The sequence below is a fragment of the Choloepus didactylus genome, chromosome 19 (assembly GCF_015220235.1).
Source record: "Choloepus didactylus isolate mChoDid1 chromosome 19, mChoDid1.pri, whole genome shotgun sequence".
Taxonomy (NCBI): domain Eukaryota; kingdom Metazoa; phylum Chordata; class Mammalia; order Pilosa; family Megalonychidae; genus Choloepus; species Choloepus didactylus.
The window spans coordinates 35,893,163-35,909,932 of NC_051325.1; the positions used below are offsets into that span (position 1 = coordinate 35,893,163).

A 16,770-nucleotide genomic window follows, 5' to 3' on the forward strand; every position below is an offset into this window, starting at 1 on the left:
CGGTTGGCTAGCGTGGTTTGCATGAGGTGGGTCTCTATTCTGGGTATATTGGCCCAGATCGTGGGCTCTTAGTGATTGTCAACAGTGGTAGTTCAGGACAAGGATTTTTCATGACTATTACTGAAGATTGGCTTCCCCTTGATCTCTACATCTGCATGAAAGGATGAGGTGGAGGTGCCATCTTTCACTTTGAACTTACTTGCTAATATCTTTATTAATCTTAGTCCCAGGGTACTACCTCAGTGCAGTGGTTTTCAAACTATTGGCCCTTCTTATTTTACATATTTGTCTTCTACATAGAACTTGAGTTAAAAAATTCTGCCATTACAAAAAGTTTTGAAAACAACTGCCATATAGTTTGTATGCAATATATATATATTTTATATATATCCTATATTAAATTGTAACTGTAAAACGTATGCCTACCATTTTTAAGTCACACAATCAGAATTGTTTTTAAACCCATGACAGCTTTGTTCCCCTGCAATTTTTCCTTAAAGTTTAACTTAAATGGTATGTGTAGGGTGGGGAAAAAAAAAAAAAAAAAACTGCACAATAAACATCCTTGGAAAAAGTGGCCCTTTTGTTTCCTTCAAGGTGGGATCCAAACTTTTGCATAGAATGGAATGTCAAGTATTGAAGGTTCAGAACCAATGATCGGGTTTCCTCAGTTTTCCAAGCTAGCGTTTAGAGCCTGTTAGATGAATTTTGTTTCAGTCAGTTGAGTTGAAGAGCCAGGCACCATGGTGAGGGGTAGTAAAAGAGTGCATGTTTTGTAGTCAGATAGAGTTGGTTTTAGGTCCCTGTTTGGTCACTGACTGTGAGTTAGATTCAGGCAAGGCCTGTAGCAGATGAGTCTCTTATTTCCTTATTCTGCAAATGGGAATAAGAATACCTACCTGTAAGGTTATTGCAAAGTCAAAATAAGGTCCCTCTTAAGCTTTCCCAAGGTTCTTGCAATTGACAAGCACTCAGAAAAGGTTGGTTGCCTTCCCTTTCTAACGATTTAGGTACTAAAAATGAGTTACAAATTTATTTGTTCAAGAAAATACACTAAGGACTTTCTTTGTGCTTAGATTATTGACTAGTAGAAGGTGGAATCTACTAGGAAAAAGGTGTTTCAGGCAAAACTAGATTTGGAAGGAAGAGAACTAGCCGACAGTGCTGCTGTCTTAGGACAGTGGAAATAAAACATTCAGTTTGTTATTCAGTGTTTATTAAGTAGATTCAGTCTTATATATGATATACAGATTCAAAAGAAAAAGGATTCCACATACTTATGAAATCAGTGCATTTAGCAAGTAATACCATGGAGATAACAGCTCGATTAACAGCTCATTGGTCTTTTGTTAAGTGAAGGGTGAGGGAGTTGGCCTGTGCTAGTCATTCCACAAACAAAACAATTTAGTTGCATCACATAGAGAAGACACATTCTAAGAATTAAAATGTTAAGCCACATTTACTGGAAAAACTCACGATATAGAACACAAATAATTTCTATAGAGAGCATTGAGGAGGAAGTCCTCACCTGCTTAGAAGAGCCACGTTAAGTTGCATAGGTGCATATCTGTAAAAATATAATTTAGAGGTGAAGCCATTGATTAAGTAATAAAGGGTCACCTTTAAAAGTTGGTGCCATCCACTGATGCCTTAAGTGCCACATGCGTACTGTCTGGAGCCCCCTGCCCCTCCCCAGAGGTGATGCCTTACGAATGAGCTGCCTCCAAGGAAATCCTGAAGAAATGCTTGTACCATCTGCACTAGAAAGTCTTAAGTTTGTCATCTCGGATGTGGAACTCACGCCTTTCTAAAAAGTCTAAATTATGCTAGAGGATTGAAGACCTCTTGGGCTGTCCCTAAATCCTGGGTGACTTGACCTGAAGGCCACGAGTTACCTCGACTTTGGCACTCCTAGGCTGCCAGAAGAACTATATTCATGCCATGGTTCCGCAGCTTGAGTCCTGCCTGCCTTCACTTTTCATCTGTCCATGCAATTACCCACCAAAGACTAATTGGAGGTCTCTCTTCTCACCCTGCTCCTAAATGGACCACATGATAGTGGCATGTGGGCCATCTGACATGTGGAAAGGATTTTCCAAACTTAGTAAAGTGTTTTTCAGCAAGTCTGAGTTCTCTATGGTATAGGTTTTTTTGTTTTGTTTTTATTTTTAGGTGGAAACATAGGTAAAAAGTGAGAGGTTTTGCTTTGTGGCTTTGCTAAGCAGATGAGCTTAGTGAGGTGCATCTTCCTCCTCAAGAGCAAGTCTTGCGGAACACACAGGGACTGGGGGCATCTGTACATGTAAACAGTACACTTTCACTGAGTCCAAAATTAGGAGCAAAAATACAAAGGTTCACATTGGTCTTAGGTAGATACAGGTGAAAAAGGATTGAGCTTAGCTCAGAAACAACAAAAACAAAAGTTTCTAAAGCACCACTAAATTATATAAAAATCAGACCATGGACGGATTGAAACTGGTATTCTGGTGAAATACTTTACTATCTTGTAAAAAGTTTTACAAAAAATTACAAATTAAAAGTATCAACCCTCTGAGTTCAAAGCAGCATTTTGAAGATGAACTGGTAGTTAATCTTATAACCACCCCTGGAGTCGTAAGTGGCCCTTGGTTATAGGGATGGATGGGTTCCTGTTGAAATTCTCTATATCCTTTCTAGCCCCCTGCCTGCTCCCCTTCCCCTAACACTGTCCTTAGGGATAAACTGTCTGTTTGGATGAGTGTTGACGGCAAAATGGATTTCAGATTAGTTACACACTTATGGTTTACTAGATGATCCAACACTAAGACCAAATTCCCACTTTTCGTCTAATTCTATCCTCCCAGTAGCGGCCCCTTGCAAAGACTCTGGAATTGGTGAATTCTGCTCTTGCATTTCCATTTTAATGAAGGATCCCAAATAGTTAATCTGTGTCCTGAGGCTCTCCATAAGAATTTTAAATGGCTGTGGAACAGGGCTTTGGAAGCTCCCTTGGGGAGAAGGCAGTCCCTCAGGAGTAAGAATGGGATAGCAGTGAGCTAAGTTCACCAGAAGCAGCTCTTTAGTGCTCTCCAAGTCAGGACGGAAGGGGTTGAAGCTGCATCTTTTGAAACAAAAGCAAAATAGATCAAGTTTCCTGACTGAACTAATGGAATCCTGTTTCCACATAATAACTTTGCTCCAGATTCTGTGTCACCAGGGTTCAGGCGTAGCTTCTCTGGGAAGGAAAAGAGCCTACCCAAGAGATAGTATCAACATGCAGAATCCATGGTCCTAGAGGGGCCACTGGGAGCCTCCTGGGATTGTACCACTGGCATTTGTTTCCTTTCTCTTTAAAAACATTGAACCTATGCTCTTACTGCAGTACTAAGGCAGGCTGAAGGTAGTTACAACAGCTTAAACTCAGAAAGCTATGACTTCAAACTGTAGCTTATGCTGATCTTTAAATATAAACCCTTGTATGGGGTGTTAGGGAGAGCCCCTTCCCCAGTCTTTCTCACTCCTGCCAGCCAAGAAATGTGAATTGCTTATGTCTAGCTTGAGTACTGCCTCTGGGAGGAGAAATGACATGTTAATAAGCAATTGATACCAAGAATTCTAAGGCGGCGATTGTCTCTGCCATTTTTTAACATTAAGAGTTTCTCTAATTGCCTGGGGTCACATTTTGCAAAAGATCTACTGATTACTTTGTAGTATTGTTCACACACAAAAATAAATATTTACACAAATTCAATTGTCTGGAAGTAGTACTGAGCAGGTGGAGGGTGGACATGTGGATGACTGGGGTGTAGGAGAGGCCTTGGGCACTGGATTTTGTGCTGTGCTAAGGGTGAGTCTCGGGTGTCTTGGCCCTGACCAGAGGCCTGGGAATTAGTCAAATGGAAGGCAGAGGTGGTGTGGCTGGGTGGGGTGTTGGAGGCCACTTGAGAAACAGACCACCCCCAACCTCTAGGGACTGGAAGCAAGCATGGGGTGGGGACACACTACCTTTCAGAGTTTCTGGATCTGGGGCCCTCCAGTCGGGCATGGATCTGAGTCAGGGTGGCAGGCTCCATGTTGGAGCCCCCTGTTACCTTCCTGAGGGGTGGTCTGCCACTGTGCTGGGAGACAGTGGCCATGGCTGCAATAGGCAGTTGGCTGTAGGAGAGCTGGTTTGGGCAGGGGTCCTGTTCTGGGAGAGCATGGTTCTCTGTGGCTGTCTTACGGTTCACTTGGCCCTGGCTCCCCTGGGGCCTCGCTGCTCTGAAGGAGGAAAGGCAACAGAGGACTTCTACCAGCTCTGGGCAGGGACAGGCAGGAGAAGAGCTCCTCTCCTGTGCAGCGGGGGCAGCAGAGCTGCTGTCATGGCTACAGAACGTGTTGCATGGAGAGGCCCCAGGGGCCTTCTGAGGTCTGGGTGAATCCCTGGTTTTAGCAGCACTGGTAGGTATTGCACTGAGCAAGAGGAAGTGCCTATCAGGGAGGAAGGAAACCAGGCCAGCTTCTTCTTTTTGCCCTTGTTCACACTCCAAGGATTATGGGTTTGTTCCAGGACTGGCCCTCTGGAAGAAAGGCCAGTCCTAGGATTACCCAAGTGGCTTTTCCACTTCAGTTGACACTCCCACTCCAACCACAGGGCAAGGGGGAGAGAGCTGCAGTCTGCCCTGGGGTGTGCAGCTGCCATTCCTGTTCTGTGGTTGCCTGATGGTCAGAAGGCTCACCCTGAAGAAACAGGCCCTTCTTGGCAGGTGTCTGAGGGCCCTAGGCCTTTGTGGAAAAGTGTTCAGACCCAGGTCCGTGGGACGGGGGTGGGCAGGGCCTTGCTGTTCAGGTGCCATCTCCCACCATTGTCCTGTAGAGTGGCTGGGAGGGCCAGGCCAGGGGACTGCAAGTTGCTCGTTGTGGGGGGGACAGGGCCTTCTATGGGCTCCAGCTCCTGGACACCCAGTCTGGACTTACCTCCCAGGCAGACACCCTGTGGAGAGAAATTGGGGGGACAGCCATTTAGAACAGGCTCAGGGCACATCCTGGAAAAAGCCCACGCTGGAGTGTGAGGTAGAAAACAGGTGACCATATGACTGGAGCTTCTAGAGAATGGGGTGGGTTGCCTTTGTTTTGTTTCTGCTTTGCGATAGGTGTGGGTGAAGCCCACGGGCTTGGCAGTGCCTGGAGGCATCTGGCAGCATCCCTGGAGCAGCACTGGGATTTCCATTGAGACAGCCTGGCTGAGGGCTGCTGGTCTTCTCAAGGGTGCACTGCTGCTCAAAGGGACAGCTGCTGGCTGCCTGCCCTGCCCTGCTGGCCCCCAGCCCCATCAATGTAGTGATATGGAATGTTAGGTCACAGGGATACATCCTTCTGATCAGACAGACACAGACTGGCAATCTGTACAAACACAAAAGAATCCATTTTGAGAAAAATAAATTACTAAGGGTAGAGGAAGAAAGGGTCCACTTTGTTTTTCTCAATAAATATGCAATTCTGCTCACCTAAGACTTGAAAGGTAATTATCTGGGGATGGGATTCTAACATCAGGGTCCACAAAGGTTATTCTAAATAGAGCTGTGGCCCCAGCGCCTTGTCAGGGGAGCCCCAACCCTTCCAGAGCTGCCCCAAATGGCCTCTTCCAAGCAGGTCAGAGCACCCGTGTGGTGAGATTCAAAAAAAAAAAAAAAGTGTCCTTGTGCCCAAAGTCTCAGGTGCTTGGAGTGTGGCTAGAAACAGCTTTTTTTTTTTGGATCCCACCTCTCTCAAAAACAAGAAGTACCAACTGGTGAGGCAGGAAGCTGGGTCCAAGGATGGGGCAGCCTCCTTTCCTAGGGTCGTGCACACCAGGCGCCCGTGGGTGTCAGTTCTGCTGTAAAATGAGGTTTTCCAGTTCATCTGCAGAGCGCAGGAGGAAGGCAGCAGACTCCCGGTAGCCAGCAATGAGCTGCCGCACAGCGCTGATCTCTGTGGGGCTGAGCTGGGCAGTGGGCATGGTCCTGCTGGTGCTGTTGCTGGATGGGGTGGGGGTAGGGGTGGTGGAGGTGGAGGAGGCCCCACCTTTCATGCTGAGGTCCGTGGGCCCTGTGGAGAAGTAAAGACTCGGTGAGGAGGGGACCAGGCACTTTGTGTGGTACTCAAGAGTGCCAACCCTGCTGTGAGACCAGTCAGGCTCTCAGTCTGCAGCTTCATCTGTCTCATTGATGGCTGTACCCCTAGCATCTAGAATGGAGCCTGGGACCTGGACGTTTGTGAGGGGCTCTGAATCCTCAGGGTGATCTGGCAAGGAAGGGGGATCTTGTCATTGCTGAGGCTTGGGAGGTGGAAGGTTTGCCTGAGTTCAGACAGTGAGTGTGTGCCTGGGGCTGTGCCCAGAGGCAAGTGACCCAGAACTGGGCGTGGTCTTTGGCATCAGGCAGAGCTGGCACGTACCCTTGCTCCCTGGCACTGACTACACACTCTTGCTTTCTAAGGACTGTCAGGTGGTCCCCAAGATGGACCTCCCCAACATGACTCTTCATAGTGTGGTGAGCAGAGCAGCTTGGGAATGCGTGAGGTAAGTACCACAGAGAAGGCTGTCAGCATGTCCAGGTGAGCAGTTGGAATCTGTATGCTCTTTCTCCCCAAACATGGAAGGTGAGATGGTGTCCAAGAAACTCTTCAAGTAGGTAGGGAACCAATATGCCAGAGAGGGGCATTCTGGGGAAAACCTGGGTAGGGTTCAGAGTAGAGCCATAAAAGGCTAGGAAAAAAAAACCATCTGTATGAGCTCAGACAGAGACGAGGCTTCTGTCCAGCGGAGTGAAGCAAGAAAGGGGCTAGCTTCCCTGGTTGCCTATGGGGAAGGAGTACAGGCTAGACCAGCCAGAACTATGGTGGCATCCCCCAGAGTGGGACTGTGGATGTACACCAGAGGAAGGGGCTGGGTGTGCCAAACCTATTTCTGATGGGCCTTTGCACCTGAAAGCCCCCTTGAGTTCTTTATGCCCTTCAATGACTTACATGCTAGGAGATAGTGGCCCAAAGGAGGTGGAGGGTTAATATTGCAGAGAGTGAATATGATGTGTGTGAGGGGGCGAGAATGGTCAGGACAGGCCCCAGAGACACTGGCCAGAGAAACTGCCTCCCCCTTTATTCTTGGATAGGGGCAGAAAAGAGAGAAGTGAAGTCCTCTGGAACATACTAGTAGTGTGTGTGAGTTGGGGGAGGAGGGGTTCCCTAGGCCCTGTTTCCTCTCAGTCTTTCCCAAGGAGCTCTACAGGGTGGGGCTTGGATACACATCGTGGCTCTCTGCCACCGCAAGGGCGATGCGTGACCTCTCTGGGCCTCAGATTCCTCATCTGCAAACCAGGGAGGCTGCTGCGAGGCCAAGTCCAGCTGCTGCTGTGACACTCACAGCACAGGACAGGGCTGCTGTGTGAAGGCCTCTTAGCTGTGGGGACCAGCTGCTAGGAAAGGGCTTCCCAGTGACTTTAAGGGGCTTTCTGAATGGGACCCCAGGAGACATGGAAGCTCTTATAGTTTGAGACACATTCTTTTGAGGTGTTCAACAAGAAAATAGCCAAAGAAGAGAGAATATAAGGGTATGGAGCCAGAACATCCTCAGGGAAGCCTTCCTTGGCCTGGCTAGATCAGCCTGTGCCCTGATCCTTGAGTCCCTTCCCCAGGTCATCTTATGGGGGGCTGGAGGGGGTGGTCAGGTTGCTCTTGGTCAACCAACCATGTCCCCAGGACCCTGTAGGTTCATTTTGCTCATAATTGCATTTATAGTGGCAGTTTTTATTGCTGCTATAAAAGTGAGATGGACAAGCTATGTCACTGAAGACATCTAGCCCAGAAGTAAGATCTTGGGAAAGATGATAGAAACTCAACTGCTGCTAAAAAAAATTAGTGCAGCCCTCAAATGGGGAAGGAAGTTGGAGTCTGCAGTGGGACAGTTGTCACATAGGGTTATTTCCTCTCTAGCCAGAGAATGTGGACATCAAGAAGGGAAGTCTTAGGAGCTAGTTGGTTAAGGAATAACCTTGAAATGAGAACCAAGGGAAAAGTTAGGTCTGTTATAGTCAAAAGCAGGAGGAGGGATGGGGCTGTGGGTTGATGGAAACAGCAGCCAAGGCTCCTGCGTTTGTCCCCATCTTGGTGGCACCATGGGGGCCAGGAGAACCTCTGCAGGATCCTGGATGCTGAGGGTCTGGGCCTGCACGGATAGTGAGGGGAGGTTTAAGGGCCTCCTAGGTGGCTCCTGGTTCCCTGTGGACAGTGCCTGGCAACAGCAGAGAAAGGAAGACCCCTAGGATGGCCTGCCATGGGTCAGTGGGAGCAGTGCCTGGGGTCCTTTCCTCCTTCCATCCACGTGTCTTATCCCAGTCTCCCTTGTGCTGAGAGTTCTTCTTCCTTCTCTGCTGCAGCTGTAGCTAACACCCAGAAAGGAGAACATCCCTGTTTACTGCAGCCAGTCTGGCCTGGAGCCACCCCCACAGCAGGCTCTGGTTGCAGCCAATGTTCAGGTTGCCAATGCCTTGGAGCTACTGCCACTGAAGAAGCCAGAGCAGGCTCGAGCTGCTTGGGATCCCAGGTAAGACAGGCAGAGCCCGATTCTATCTAAACTGATTTGCATCTCCAGATTATGCTGTAATTACCAAAGCAAAGAGCTCTGAGCCATTAATATGACTGCCCAATAAAGGTGCCAAACCACTGAAAACTCCCAATGGACAAGGCTGTGGCTGGGGAAGGGGACAGTGTGGGGCTCAGCAACCACACAGCTGCATGTCGTTTCCTCTCCAGTTACTTAAGTTAGGTACCAGTGTTCCCAGGACACGAGCTGACCAGATTGCTGCCTTGGTGACTGCACCACCCACCTCAAAGGAAGCAGGGTGCTCACACTTGGGAGACTGAGGCCTGGGATGCGCAGGGCCAACTGCCTCCCTGAAGGGAAGGATCTGGCTGTGATCGGGCTGGGAGTGCAGCAGGTCCAGCACCCTTCTGAGAGGTAGCCAGAACCTGTGCAGGTGCAGCCCTGAGATGGGCCCTGCTGGGTGGCACCAGCTGAAGGCCTGATCCCCAACACCTGTGGCCTGGAGCGCTCAGGCCCAGGCCCCCACACCTCTTCTGCTGGGCCTCAGGCTGCCCTGAACACGGGGCCTTCTCCAGATACAATCTATCAAGGACCCCACTCTGCAGGGCTGTTGAGGGGTACTGGATATTCTTCCAGAAGGAAAACAGTCTGCCCTGGGACAGCCATTCAGGCTTCAGCTTCAGGGATTAGGGCCAGGCAGCCTCTTATTTTAGGTTAAGAGGCATTAGGAAGGGATGAGAAGTTAAGCCCAGGCAGGAATCTTCAGGGACCTGAGCATACTGTCTGGTTCAGGGAGATATGGTGAGCACTGGGGCAGAGTTGGCTTCAGGCTTAAAGCCAGGGGGGGCAAAGGGATGGGAAGGCTGCTTGGGCTTCCTGTGATGGATAAGGCCTCGCCCCCTCCTCGCTGCCCAGGAACAGCAAGGGGTTTCCCATGGCCCGGGACAAGGGCTTGAGAGGAATTTTTAGGCATGATCTCCGACTTGGTGGGTAGCATCTTCCTCCAACCTACCTTCAAGTTTAACTCTTCCCCTCACTACGTCACCTTTGAACTCCTGAAACACCCCGCTTCTGCCTCCTGCCCTCACCATGACGACAGACAGAGTGATGTCTGCAGAATACAAGGCATAACCTCCTCTGCTCAGAACCTCTCAATGGCCCCCACTGCACAGAGAACAAAATCCAAGTGCCTGAACCAAGCAGCCATGTCATCATCACCCTAGCCCACCCCCCACCTTCCTCTAAAGCTCCAGTCTACAAGCTGCCCACAGTCTCCCAACTGTTGGGCTATTCCCCACCCGGATGTGCACTGACTCTCCTGCTGTCCTCCAGCCTCTGTGAATGATCTTTAGGTCCCGCTCAGCACAGTACCTGACACGACAAGGAAGTTTTGGTAACTAATGGTCTGTGTCCCATTTGCATCAGTGCTCCCTGGGATGCATCTGCTCAACCAGTGTGTGGGAGAGGAGCCAAGGCCCTCAGGTTAACCATTGCCCCACGTGACTCCAGCATGGACTCCAGGTGGCCCAGCACCTGAGTAAAGGGTCTTTCACACACTGAGGCCTGGAGAGGGAGGGATGTTCCCTGCCCAGAGCCACTCACAGGGCTGCCAGGCCACAGCAGACATGGGCTGCTTCCATCCTCACTCAATGTGACCCTGGGCCAACAACTATTTCCCAAAGTCTCTATCATCGTGAGTAAAATGGGGGCAGCTGCCTCTGCAAGGGTATGGTGTAGACTCCACTCAGGGAAGGAGCAGGCTGTGGTTGGGCTCGCTGTGCACAGCCACGGGCATGGAGGCCCTCCCTGGGAACAGTGCAGAGAGCCGGGCACCAGAGCAAAGGGGGGTGGGGAGGGCAGGCAGTGGAGTTGTAGGGTTTTTATTTTAACCAGCTGAGGTTTTCTTGACCTTCCATATCTAAGGACTAGCTAAGATTATGAAACCAGAGGACCACCCCCATGCTCCTTGGGCCATGAGGGAGTCACTTTCCCCTACTGACCTCTGATGTCCTCATCCATAAAATAAGACTCTTCCTACCTGCCCACCTACTTCCAGGGGCTACTGTGCAGACCAAGCTGGGGGTCTGCTCAGGGAGCCAGAGGGCCTGGGCCCCACCCCCACTCACCATTACTGTGATTTCCTGTTTGGAGGGAAGCAGGGGGCTGCAGGTTGCTGCCCAAGGCTCCGTAACCACGGTAGCTATAGTTGAGGCTCCCATTGACGTACACGGGGTCCTGGGAGTAGGAGGAGGCTGGCAGTGAATAGGTGGAGTGGGTGATGGCTGTGGAGTCCCGGGAGTGCTGCTTGTCCAGGGCTATGGGCTCGTCCTGTGGAGGAGAGAGGGAGACGCTGGAGAACCAAAGAGCATGAGGCCCTGGCTATCGTCCTGGGACATGGGGTAGATGAAGGCTGCAGTCCCAGGGTTCCTGGGACCCATGGCCATGCCCTCACCTCTGGGGTTCTGTCTGTTCCCTCTGACTGGATGCCTTGTCCCAGGGTCACCCCCACTCTGCATGGCCCCTCGGGGGGAGTGGATTTGATTTGTCTGTACCCAGTTGAAAACACATTCAGGGACTTCTGGTCTTGGGATGGAGTCCAGAACCCACGGCTAGGTCTATAGTGTTCTTTCTGACCTGATTCCTCAATTCCCTGACCCTTCCCCTGGCTTTGTCCTGCCTTGTGAGGGAGCTGGAAATGGCTGAGTGACCCCACAGCCACTCGCCTGCCTCTGGTGGCTTGTGAGCAGTACCTGCGAGGATTGATAGATCTCCAGGCGCATCCTTTTGGCTGCTTTTCTTGTCTCACTTTCACAGGCAGCTGCCAGGATGTTTTCTGCCATGGCCGAGGTCAGGTGGGGAGGAGTGGGTCTCGTCTGAGGGCAGAACAGGGACAGAGCCAGTGTTTGAGGCTCCCAGAGGCCCTGGCCTGGGGACAGGCAGCCAGGGCTGAGTGCAGCTGTGTAATCTTTCTGCCTCAGTTCCCTCCTCCGTGAAACAAGTCACCGTGCCTGCTTCCCAGGCCATTGTATACATTGGGAGTGAAGTGTCTGGCTGCAGGAGGCCAGGAATCCCAGGGGCATGGGCTGAGGAGGGGCAGGCTCACCATCTCCATGCCGTTCTTCTTCATGCGGCGGCAGGACTTGAGGTACGTGCGGATGCGCTTGCGGGCCCGTTCCTGGAACTCTGGGAACTGCCGGCTGCAGGACTCGATGATGGCCTGGATCTTCTCCTTGGGCTGCTTGGAGATGGGCACCATACGGTCCAGGTTCTCATCCACAAAGAGGCGCACAAACATCTGCAGGAGACAAGGGCCATGGGATGGGGTGGCCCTGGCTGTGGCCCTGCCCACCCTGCCTGCCCTTGCCGCCACTCACATTGAAGGCCTTGAGGCGCTCGGGGTCCATGCCCTCAGAGTCATTCATCTTGTCATTGTCCTCATGGTCATCGTGGTCATCGTCGTCGTCATCTGCAGTGGGAGCCCGGCCCACTGTCAAGTCCTCAGGACAGCCACTGACCTCCGTCTTGATGGAGTCATAGCTCCCAGAGCTGTAGGGAGGGGACTAAAGAGGAGCCGGGGTGGGGAGGGTCTGGTCAGGCCAGGCAGCTGACCACAGCTTCACCTTGGCCTTCTGCAGGTAGTGAGCTTGGGGACTGGGGTGGCCACAATGTGAGCCATGGCCGCGAGGCCCCCACTTCCTTCACCTGTGAAATGGGGACAGAAAGGCTACCTCCCACCCTGGCTCCTGTAGGGAGGGCTATATGCAGCAGTGCCCACTGAGGCCCATACCCTAGAGAAGCTGAGTGGGGTTAGCTCAACGTAGAGCCCACTCCAGGACGTGCCACACCAGGCAAGGGGCAGGCAGACACAGAAGGTCCCACTGCCAGCCAGACTCTTCCTGCTGTGCCAAGTTCTGTTTTGGCTTCGAGGGTTTCTTCCCTGATCCCCAAGGGGCTGCAACCCTGAGCTGGCAACTGAGCTGTCACTAAAGCACCAGGCATGCTGTCTGTCAGGAGTAGGAACAGACGGACCAGGAGAGAGAACCAGCCAGGGTGACAGGCCCATTATGCAAAGCATGCTCCAGAAGCTCGTGGGCTGGGGGGTCTCCTGCCTGCCCCCTCTCCTCTCAGGAAGACACTCTGAGCCCCAGTGCAGCGCATGTGTGTAGAAAGACGTGTGTAGAAAGGGGGAAGTGCCCAGGCAGTCCCCTTGTCCTGGAGCAGAAAAGGAACCTGCCCCAAGAGCTCCTCCCTGGAGCAGCCTCTGCTCAAGCTCCCCTGTCTCCATTTCTCCTTGGAATGCATTTCCCCACTTTCCTCTCTGCTTTCTCTACCTTTTTCACCCTTCCCAGCACTGTGCCCCATACCACCTGCTCCCCACCCTCAGGGTATATGCTGCTCTGGGGCAGCTCTCTGAGGACCTCTTTCATTCCTTTGGCATATCCTGACTCCATTCATTTGGATGCTGATTAGCAGGGTCCAGAGTACACTCTCTGCCCCCAAGAAGGCAGCATCTAGCAGGTAAGTCAGGCCCAGGGAACAAACAATGGCACAGGCAGACCCTGGGATGTGTCAGCGCAATCTGAGGGGGCCCAGAGGGGCACACAACACTCACTGGACAATAGTCAATGAAGACTGACTGCCAACGGTGCCCTAGTTCCTACAGTGGCCACAGCCACCAAGCCTCCCCCTGTATCTTCCCTCTAGCCTCTCTCCCCGGGACCATGCCCCCAAAGGTCACCCTTCCAGCTTTACTGGCCTCCTTAGGGTTCCTGGCCTATTCCCCTTCTCTTACTCCATATGCAGACTTTAAAGGGGACAGGGATGCTCAGCATCCTCCAGCCTCTCCCTGGGTCATGCCCAAGTTGCAACAGAGTCAAAAGACCTCCGAGGCAAAGGACTGGCTGCCAGCTGGCTGTGTTGCCCTGAGCAAGCCACATTCCCCTGCTGATTTTTAGCCAAATCCTCCCCCACGGTTACAGGAGACAAAGCCTGAGAAAACTGTAAGATAGGAGTAGTCAATGGCATTCACACTCCCCTCTCATTTCCTTGTCCCCCAGAGCCCTTGGCCCACACATGGCCTATGGTCACAGAGGTAGTGACAGGAGGGCCCCCACAGAGCAAATGCCCCCTCTGGCTCTTTGCTCACTGAGGACAGCAGCTATACCTGCCCCTTGGACTGGGTCCAAAAGGAGGAAAGCAGAGCTTCAGCCAGTACTTGCTCCCAGCCAGACTTCCACGGCCCTGAGCACAGGCAGAGTGACTCCCCAACACCATCAGAGGCAAGCACTAGAACCCACCCCTGTCCTCTCTGCAAAAGAGAAATCAAGCCCAGGGAGGAAGGGAGTCTGTCCAGCAGTATGTGAAAGACATGACAAGGCATCTCTGGCCACCCAGCCCTGGCAGGAGAAGATCCCAGGAGACCTCGCATTCCTCTCCAGCCCAGCACTGCAGGAAACCTTGGTGGCCTGGAGGTGGGCTTGCAGAGGTGAGAGGAAAGTCCCAGGATGCAGGTGTGGGAGTGCTGGTGGCAGGGAGGGGATACCTGTCCTCCCCACCTACATCCTTGGAACTTCAAAAAGCCTTTCCCTTTTCCTGCACCATCTGTAACAAGGGGCGAGGCATGCAGAGTAGCCAGAAAATGTGAGGTCTTGTGCTTCTCTGCTGAGTGAGGCCATTTACTGCTGTGAGTCACAGTGGATTCTGTCTCTGGGCCAGGGGAAGGTACAGCCATGAGAGGCCATGCCACACATCTGCCACCACTGCCACCAAGGCAAGGACCATCAACCCCATGTTACAGGTGGATCAGCTTCAGCTAAGCCCTGGGCATGTATGATTTCACAATAGCCTCACAACAACCCTGCAGTAAGAGGCTCTCAGCTCAGGGGGCATGGCGCTGGCAGCCCACGCACCTCAGGGGTGCTCTTTACCCCGTACTTGACACGGCTCCGCAGCCCGTCGGTGCCACAGCCGTCGGAGGGGTAGGAGGGTGTACCAAGCGTCGTGCCCGGTGGGAGCTTGTCGCACAGGTTGATGGGCTGGTCCTCGGTGGTGGCAGTGAAGTCCATGGGGGCCACGGCACCGTTGCCATTCATCTCAGGGAAGGTGGGGTCGCCCTGTGTGCTGCTCGATGTGGATGGGTTCAGGGTGGAGGAGCCATGGCCACTGCCGCTCTCGGAGGAGGAGTCGTCTGCAAGAGAGGCCTGGATATGAGGCACCCCCCACACACACACTCCAGCCCCACTGCCATGGAGTCCCCACCCCATGTTATCCTCGTAGGAACTCCTGGGGCAGGAAACAGCCCTGCTGCCCCTACACTGGATGCTCTTAAGAACCTTGCCCCCAGCCCCCCAGCCATAGCTGAGATGGTGTAGAGCTGAGGGGTGCGCAGGGCATGCAGGCTTCCCACTCTGTACCCTAAACCCACAAATGCCACATTCAGGCCCAAGGGAGGCCCAGCTTTAGGGGTCTGGGAATGAGGAGCCATGGCCTCAAATCCGGCCAGACTGCTGCCTACCAGAGGTCCTAGGGCACCCAAGAGTCTGTGTGGGCCCTCCCTTGTCCCCAGCTCCCGGGATTGCATGCTTCCTTGGCTCAGCACTGCCTTGCCCTTTTGCACCCTCCCTCAAATCTCTCCTCTGCAAGCCTCTATTCTGCCTGAGGAAGGAGAGAGGGCTCCACTGTGACCCCTGGCAGCCTAAACACAAACACCCTTAGATCTGCTCCTTCCATGGCCAGGTGGCCTTGGATGCCCCAAGCCAGGGCTATGATTCTACATCCCCAGCACCTGTCAGTGGGCCTGCCCCAGTTTCTTGAGAGGTGGGCAGCCCCAAAACAACTCTGTAGAGGCGCCTGTGGGACCCTGGGGGGACCCATTTTCAGATAGATTCCAGGCCCCTCTCGCTGACCTCATCCCAGCCTCTGGGGTCTGCACTCCTGCTTGATCAGCTGAGGCAGCAAGAGGTGGAAACTACCTGGCCTGGGCTCCAGGGATAACTGTCAGGTGAGTTCCCGGGTGGTTCCCAGTGCACCCAGGTGCCGGGCTGCTCTGCACCTACCCCCAGCCATGGAAGGGGGAGGGGCAGCCAGAGTGAGGCCTGGCCACATCCCAGATGGCCCCTTTCCCCAGACCAGGGTCATGCAGGGCCCACCCCCACCCACCTCGCCAGCAGATTATGAAGATTTAGTTCCTGGTGCTGGGCAAGCAAGCCTCAGGAGCATCCCCATGGTGACAGAGCGGTTCCAGCACCCCAACCAACCACTGGCCTCACTGCTGTCCGCGGGCAGGGCTGGGCTGCCCATCAAGCAGCCAAGGCCCTGGGCAGAGGGGGAGGGGAAAAGCTACGGCCCCCCTCCCCTGCGCTGCCCTAGGTCCCCAGGGCCAGGCTGTGTGTCCTCCTCCAGGCAGCCTGCCTCCACCATGCCCTTCACCCCCAGCCCACGGCTCACCCTTCACTCAGCCTACATCCCGGAATTCCTGGGCCAGCACCCTGCTGCTTCGCTGACCTCGCTGCCCACCCCATCCCAGCTCCTCACTCACAGGAGGGTCTGGTGGTCTTTTGACAGCATCTCCAGTGCCCCATCTAGATGTTGGCTGAGTGAATGGATTACCCAGCAGCATTTAATGAGCACCTACTGTATGCTGGCCCTGTCCCAGGCTGGGAAACAAAGTGGTGACTACAACCAAGGGGACAGAGGCACCACCAACCCACCTGGATAAATCAGAGTGAATTACCGGCCAGGCACCAATTGCCCCCCCCCTCCCCCATACTTGCCAAACACTCATTCCCTCCCCTAACCCCATCCAGCCTCCTGGAGCTACCCTTCCTCCGTCTTCAGCATCCCAGATTCCTTCGATGACACCTCCGCCCCACCCTTCTACAAGCAGAGGCCTACTGGCTTCCATAACTCAGGGCTCGCTAGCCTGGCCGCTGCCGGACCTCGCATCCCCAGGCCTCTGCCTGGGCTGGGCTGTGTGCCTGGCATGGCGCCACCAGCTCAGTAAATTCCAGTCAACCTTCAAGGCCTGGCTCCACGCTGCTTCCTGAGGAGGGAGCCTCTTTCCTCTGCTATACCAAGGATGGAGATACTCCCAGCCCCGACCCCAGCTTGGCACCTGTCCCAACTCCCTCACGTAGCTCAGGGCCAGTCCTAAGAGCTGCCCAACCCACACCCCCCGCAGAACAGGACCTGCTGCTGAGGTGCTGGGGCCTCTGTTGGGGCTGAGGAGCTGAGGG

General features: G+C 53.2%; 1 protein-coding gene across 5 annotated transcripts in view; it reads right to left on the minus strand.

Annotated features, from left to right (window-relative positions):
- Positions 1-1,199: 1,199 nt before the first annotated feature.
- Positions 1,200-16,770, minus strand: part of NOL4L (nucleolar protein 4 like) — a 119,710-nt gene continuing 104,139 nt past the window's right edge. For 4 of the 5 annotated variants that reach the window (XM_037811053.1, XM_037811056.1, XM_037811055.1 and 1 more), the window contains 6 exons: positions 14,446-14,723; positions 11,911-12,096; positions 11,640-11,831; positions 11,287-11,409; positions 10,663-10,864; positions 1,200-6,045 (listed from right to left, as the gene is read on the minus strand). In XM_037811053.1, coding sequence (XP_037666981.1) covers positions 5,825-6,045; positions 10,663-10,864; positions 11,287-11,409; positions 11,640-11,831; positions 11,911-12,096; positions 14,446-14,723 — 1,202 coding nt within the window. In that variant the 3' untranslated portion in view covers positions 1,200-5,824. The remainder of the gene's footprint in view (positions 6,046-10,662; positions 10,865-11,286; positions 11,410-11,639; positions 11,832-11,910; positions 12,097-14,445; positions 14,724-16,770) is intronic. The other variant, XM_037811054.1, reaches the window with a different exon arrangement.